This window comes from Numida meleagris, chromosome 4 (genome assembly GCF_002078875.1).
Source record: "Numida meleagris isolate 19003 breed g44 Domestic line chromosome 4, NumMel1.0, whole genome shotgun sequence".
Taxonomy (NCBI): domain Eukaryota; kingdom Metazoa; phylum Chordata; class Aves; order Galliformes; family Numididae; genus Numida; species Numida meleagris.
Window position 1 is genome coordinate 87823958 of NC_034412.1, and position 7438 is coordinate 87831395.

The following is a 7438-nucleotide window of genomic DNA, read 5'->3' on the forward strand; positions in this document are numbered from 1 at the left end:
CTAAGCAACTTCCTTACGGTTTTGCTGGCTGATGGGAACAGTGTGAATGTACCAGAGGGAAGCTGGAATTCCTCAAGGTGCTGTGAAATAAAAGGCAAAAGAACACAGGGAAAGTAATCATATGGAAGGAAGGAACATTCCAAGGTGCACAGGCTCTAGCTTTACTACAGGTTCCAGTACTGCCGGATACAGCTGGTGTGCTCAGGGTGTGCCTCAGCACAGCACAGCGATTAAACTACCAGCAACTCGCTGCCAGCTTTGATCCTTCCTGAGCTGCGCATTAGCAGAAAGTTGGGTTTCCTGTTGCTCTCTCCTGCGGTCCGGGAGTGGATCAGACCGACTCCGCGATCCCTGCCTGAGCCTGTGCCTCGCAGCTGCTCGTCTGCGCATGAGTCGCCGCGGGAGGCTCCGCGGCTGGAGTATTTCAGGGGCTGGGCAGCGGGGTAAGATGCTCAGTGCCTGAAGGAGGGGAGAGCACTGGCGGGCCATGGCCATTGCGCCGGCGCGAGGGGGACCCCGGCCCACGGCCTGAACGAGGGGAGCGCCGTCGTCGGCTCAGCGCCCGCTTCAGCACCGCGGACAGCGCACCCTGAGCTCCGCTCCCGGCTTTCGGCTCAGCGGCTCCTGCTCCCGCTGACCCCGCTCCCGTCCCCGGGCTCCCCCGGCTGCGGACCCGCTCCCTCTCTCCGCTCCCCTTCTCCGCTCCTCGGCTGCTCTTCCCCGCTCTGCCTCGGCCAGCTCCCAGCCCGCACCCCTGGCTCCTCTCTCCCCACTCTTCTCCCCGCTGCCCCTCTCCTCGCACCCCGCTGCCCCCGGCTCCTCTCCCCGTTCCTCCGGCTCCGCTCCCCCGGCAACATGCGCGGGCGGCCGCGGGCAGTGGCTGCGGTGCCGGCTCGGATGTCCCCTTCCTCCTGCCTTCGCCCGCTCCAGGCGACCCGCTAAGAGATGGACTTGGCAGGCGTGCTGCTGGCGTTGCTCCTCGTGTTGGTGCTGGTCGTCTCTCTGCTCTCCAACCTCCTGGTGCTGCTATGCTTCGTCTACAGTACAGAGATCCGCAAGCAGGTCGCCGGGGTTTTCCTGGTGAACTTATCCTTTTGCAACCTGCTCCTCACCGTCCTGAACATGCCTTTCACCCTGCTGGGAATCCTGAGGAACCAGCAACCCCTCGGGGGCTGCATCTGCAAAGCGGTGGGTTTCCTGGAAACTTTCCTGACATCCAACACGATGCTGAGCATGGCAGCACTCAGCATCGACAAGTGGATTGCTGTGGTGTTCCCCTTGAGCTACACCAGCAAGATGCGGTATAAGGATGCTGTGATACTGATGGGCTACTCGTGGCTCCACTCTCTCACCTTTCCCTTGGTGTCCTTGTTTTACTCGTGGGTAGATTACAACAGCGTTTATGCCTCTTGCACCTTGCACCTGAAGGAAGAGACAGAGCGGAGAAGGTTTACAGTGTTCACCATCGTCTTTCACTCCACCAGTTTCATGCTGTCGCTGGTGATCTTGTGTTTCACCTATTTAAAGGTGCTGAAAGTTGCCCGGTTCCACTGCAAGCGGATAGACATTATAACCATGCAGACTCTGGTTTTGCTGGTGGATATCCACCCCAGGTAATTCTTGCCTTTTCATATCCACCACCCCAAGGTTCTTGCAGTAGGTACCCACATGCAGAGTGGTGTCCTGTCTCCCCAGTGCCCCTTCCTGTGCTCCTTCCCAGCAAACCCTCCTGGCTCAAGCTACAGCATACAGTGCCAGCAGACACTCTGTGCATCTGTAGCCTGCATCATTTAAATGTCAGTCCCAGGTAGCAGGGAGCCGTTTTGGGATGAGTGTCATTTTGAGGTCCGCAGGGCCAGGTCTGCCTTCCCCCAGAGCTAGGGCTGCCCTGTTGTGCCCTACTCCAGCACTGGGAGCAATCCTTCCCCTCTCCAGCTGGCTCAGTTCTCCCCTCCTCACTCCTTTCCTTAACCCCTCAGCTGCTCTTTTCCCTTTGCAGTGTGAAGCAGCGCTGTCTCAATGAGCAGAAAAGAAGGAGGCAACGGGCTACCAAGAAAATCAGTATTTTTATAGGATCATTCGTGATCTGTTTTGGTCCTTACATTATCACCAGGTCAGTATCTCCTGCTGGGGTGGTTGAGGGGACTGTCTGAGACACCGAAGTACCTTCTGATGAGCCGGTGCCGGAGTGGTGGGGCTGGGGAAGTCGACAACTAATCTGGGGCTGGCAGAGCCTGCTGGAGACCTGAGGCCATCAGAACATATACATACGCACAAGCTCACACATGCATTCACATGCTGCTGCCTCTGGAGCTGTGTACTCCCCGGCAGCTTCTGGCTCTACTTTCCTCATTGCAGCCAGGTCTGGGTGCCTCTGCCAAGTGCAAGAGGCTTTTAGGATGAGTACCAGGAATTAATTACATGCCACTGGGAGATGGAAGGAGTTTAAAACATTTGACACCCTTCCTTCTTAGCATAACCTAAGCAATGGAGGGAAAAGCAGATCACTTCTCCTGATTAGCTCAGGTCCTAAAAAAGCATCAGGCCAAAGCCTGCAGCTATTAGAAGCTGAGGTGACATAATTTAAATTTATCCAGGCTGATTATTTGGCAGATAAGCCAAACTGGAAGCATTAATGTCTGTGAATTTATTACTAATGATGAAACTTGGCCTTGTGATGTGGGAGTTAGCTTCCAGGAAAACCAATAATTAGTCTTTAAGAATGTATAGGAAACACTATGCTTCTCAACTGGTCAGTCATTTGCATCTACCCTGGTGATCTGTGCCTTTTAGAATAGTCAGATGTCATTCTTATTCTCTACTTGTAAGGTCTTTATGCAATATACGGTTATTATTTTTAAAGCTTGCATAAATTAGTGAGCCAGAAGCCAATGTAACTATAGCAAACTGCAGCACCTCAGGAATTAGCCTTTGGTCTCTAAAATAAATGGGCTGCAAATTTCACAAATTATTATTTTTTTTTTATAATAGTCACCATTCAACAGTGCTTTCAATACACTTTCTAAAAGAACTGACTTCTGATTAGGGAGATGCACTACTCTTTGCAAAACCACACTGATGAAGACTTTCTCAAATTTATTTCCAAATTGTCAGGGTCTCCATTCACACCAACTTACAGAATTTGGCCACTCTGATCTTACACAGTCATGTATGCATATGTCATTTACGATCAGTGTTGTCCTTTTCTTACGTGGGCAGTGGGACAAATGGAAGTCAGTGCACAAACATGACAATTTTTTTAACCTTTAGGATGACATTTCAGTCCCCATTTGGATGTTAAAATGGTCTGACTGTCTGCATAACTGAGTTTTTTTCTGCAGTTGAAAGGATTATTACAAATACTAACATTACATCACAGAGTTAAAAGGTTAATTGATCATTATTTAGTACATTCTGAGTCATTTTCTATTCATTTTTACCATAAGCAAGATATAATTGTATTGAACAAAGTGGATTTTGCCATCTCCGTTCCATCTGAACACTGCCAGTCTCAGCAAATTCCAGTATCACATTTTTCAGGTGGAGATATTTCTTAGAAACTTTTCAAATTATTCCTTACTAGATTGTAAAATAAAAGTGACTTCCTTCCTCAGACCTTACATTTGGAAAAAGTGAGATGGATCATTTTCCTTGTGTAACAAATGGGTACGGCGTGTGTCAATAAGGAGAAGACTGAGGCTTGGTTTATGAGATACATGTCTCAAGGTACATTCACAATAACCGAGAGGTTCAGTAAACACAAAATGGAAAGCATTTGAGAAGGACATCCTGGAAGTTCTTTGGCCCAAAGACAAAACAGTGCCCAGGCAGCACAGAATTAAAAGCAATAGCGGTGGAGGCTGGAGGACTTTCTATCATACCACTTCTCCATTCTTACCCTATTTTTAGCAAAGTTGTGCTGAAGTAATCTCAATGATGGCAATGACAGAGATCTCCACTGTTCTCTTGCTTTTTGGCCTGGTGACTCAGGTTGTGCTATGAGATCAGTGTTTGCTCCCCCTTTCAGAGATGTGAATGAGATTTTGATCATTAGCAACATATTCATCTGTTCACTAAAAGCCTGCAGATTAATTCCATATTTGCTGTAATGTCACTGAAATTGAGAAAATTACACTAAGATACATTCAGATGGATATTTATAAGGCTGACTTGTTCAGTTCAGACCTTTTATCTTGTTAAAATCTGAGTGATTTTTTTCTTCTGTTGGCTTCAAGGCAATTACATTTGGGCCCATAACACATTAAAAGGGGCACATAGCAGTACATCTATTTTCATAGCTGAAAGATATCTTCCTCTCCTTATTTGGTGTGCTTATAAAAACATCAACTGTGTAAATATCAAGTGTATATTTTCTTATTATATTGAACTACAGGATGGGATAAACTAAAAAAGAAACATGCAGCAAGTACCTTTTATTGTACATTTATTTATATCTCACATTCTATGTCTGATACATTCATTTATTCATGTTTTGCATCTGTTTGGAATTCAGTGGAATTTTCCAACAAGCTTCAAACAGAAGTGATCTGATCCTGAACTGTACTTGCCATAGGAATTATTTCATTTTTTCAAAAGAGAATGTTTCCTGATGAAGTTCAACTGCTTGTTGCAAAGTTCAGCCCTAGTGTTGGGAAGTCAGCTTTTCTATACAGGGGGACCTGAACAACTTCAACGTTGAACACTCTTCAGGGTGGGAGCTCTGCTCATTGGAAAGAGGCCAAAAGGTTCTTCAAGCCTGGAAAAAGCACCTGAGTTTGCATTTTGAAATTGTGATGTCTTAGAGTATAGAAAAGAGTTGTTTTTGTCTTATGGTGTATTGTTGCTGTTGTTTTTCCTCCTGAATAAATATAACATAGCATATTTTTGACCTTCCAAGAGATTTCACAAAAGATGTACAGATAATGTAACCTTCTTACCCTGTTCCTTCCACCTCTGTGTAGAGTTTGCCCTATGTAGATGAGCTGTATGCCAGACACTTGCTGGAATAGTCTGAAGGTTTGTTTTCACTTCTGAGGAAAAAAATGTTTAGCTTAGTTTCAGTTTCTCTACCTGTGATTAATGCACCTCTCTCAGCTGAGGTGCTGAGGCCACTAATCATCCAAGAAGCACAGGCCAGGAGACACAGGTCTGGAGACAGCTGGCTGGTCATATAATGATGATAAAAGTGTTGTCTACTCGTTTTCTTTGGCAAAACTAACTGTCAGCCAAGTGCACACAGAAATTTTCACAGGTAAGTAGATGGTACTAAGCACTCTTACCTCAAAACTGTACGTAAGTTGGCAGATATGACAGTATGTAAAGCAGATTCCCAGCTTTCAGGAGCAGCAGACTGATGCCGTCAGTGTCATGCCCAAACATTTGAAGAGTTCAGTGAGTACAGGTGCCCCAATGCATGTCTCTATCTCAAGCTTGCCATGGGCAAGGAGTAATCAGATAGTCACCAAGATTTTGACCGCTGTCACGTATCAGCACAAACCTCTATATTCAGAAAGCGTAGCAATAAACTGAAGTACTTTGTTATGTATATTTCAGGGAAGCATTAACATTGAAAACACAGTTTTCCCCTCTTTCCATAGAAGGAATTATTGTTTCCCAGTGGCTTTGTTAAGGTAGTTCCCTTTGCCTTTACTGAATCTAAGGAGTTAATAAGTACAGAGTGCTTATCCTGCAGGAACCATATGTTGTAAGAAAATAAGTGTTACTTTAATGTTTCATGAGGCATGATTTGAGCACTGGCCTCAGTGTGAATATAACACCGAAGTGTTTCCATCTCTCTTTAATGTTTAACAGGTTGATAGAGCTCCTTCCTTTTGTGACCATAAACTACTACTGGGGAATTATAAGCAAGTGCCTCACCTACAGTAAGGCTGCGTCAGACCCATTTGTTTACTCACTTTTACGTCAACAGTACAAAAAAGTTCTGATCAACATCGTCAATAGGATACTTAAAAGGGATCTGTATCCGTCATCAGGGTACAACAGCTCTCTCGACACCGAAAATGATTACTGCTTGCACAGAACAAACTAACAACATGACAAGCACTCCCCTTCAAGCGAGACAGGTGATTGCCACTGCTGGAAAGCTGCCTTTGCCCTCTCATGCTCACAGTGGTGACAGTGTCTCCAGGGGGTGGAAGCTGCATTAATGCAATGCATTTCTTTGTAGACTTTCCCAAAACGCTCTTCCCTGGTCTGCAGCTAGTGGGATATATGGCAAAGCCTTGTCCCTGAGGGAATGGAGTAGTCTTGAAGGGTTTATGAGAGCCTTTGCAGGCTTTAGAGGAGCTTTTAATATTTCAAGGCTGAAGACTTGATATTTCTTGGAGCATCCCATAGCAGATGTGACATCCTACTGTATCCTGGGAGCATGGGAATCCCTGGCTTGGAAGGAGAGGTTCAGCATCCTCTGTGCTGCGCATGCACCTTGGCAGTCCTGGATCTGCCCTGTTGGTTTTGAACATTAAAAATAAGTCTTTCAATTGATTTATTGTATTGGTGCCTCAAGTGATTGATATGGGTCAGCACTTTGAATCTGAGATTGTTATTGTTATTATTCTTTATTACCAGGCATCATGATTGTAACATAGCCTTTAGGAAGTGGTACATATATTCGATATGCCAGTATTCTATCAAGCATAACCAAAGTCCACGTATCTGAGTTACTACTATTTAGCACTTCAGTGGTATGTGATTACAATAATTGCAGCAACAGTAACAAAAACATATATGGAGTTTAGCTAAATAGCACTGTAGTTACATCACTGAGCTAGTCCCATTCAAACAAGCTTTTATTCAAGATAACATAAAAGAGAAAAGATCAGTTACATGGTAGAAATGACAGCTACCACTGTGTTCAAGGACAGTTACTTTGGAAGATATTTGGTTTGAAAGAAGAGGCTACTGTATGTTAATTCTTTTTAAGGAACACAAAATGTGTAAAATATTTCATGCATTAACTATATTTGGTGGATTGTAATAATATTGTATAACCTTTTCTTTTATATTGATCAATTAATCTGATAATTTTAACAAATACCAAGAGATGTCTAAGAAATATTGTAACAAACCTGCTGCCAAATGCCCAGAAACACAAAGCTGCTTTATTATTACATGTATTTTTCTCATTTATTTATTTTTAAATCTAAACAGGCTTTGGAAAATAAAATGTAGGAATTATTTTTGAACAATATTCCTTTGATGATATAAGACACAAATAAAAATATTCTATAGCATTCAATAAGCTACTATTTTCTAATCAAGGACAAGAGGGGTAAATTAAAGCAATTCTAAAATATATTTTAGAAGAAAAAGAAGAAGACAGTAAAGAACACTTATTTTTTATGTACCAATAAACTTGACCCTATTAAGCACTGAGAAGTCTCTTCCTGGTCAAACTAAGTATATAAGCATGTGATTA

At 44.1% G+C, this 7438-nt stretch overlaps 1 protein-coding gene across 1 annotated transcript; it reads left to right on the forward strand.

Moving 5' to 3' along the window:
• Positions 702–6533, forward strand: GPR78 (G protein-coupled receptor 78). Its single transcript, XM_021396734.1, has 3 exons — positions 702–1613; positions 2000–2113; positions 5812–6533. The coding sequence occupies exons 1-3, from the start codon at positions 946–948 to the stop codon at positions 6047–6049; spliced, it is 1020 nt and encodes a 339-aa protein (XP_021252409.1). The 5' UTR covers positions 702–945; the 3' UTR covers positions 6050–6533.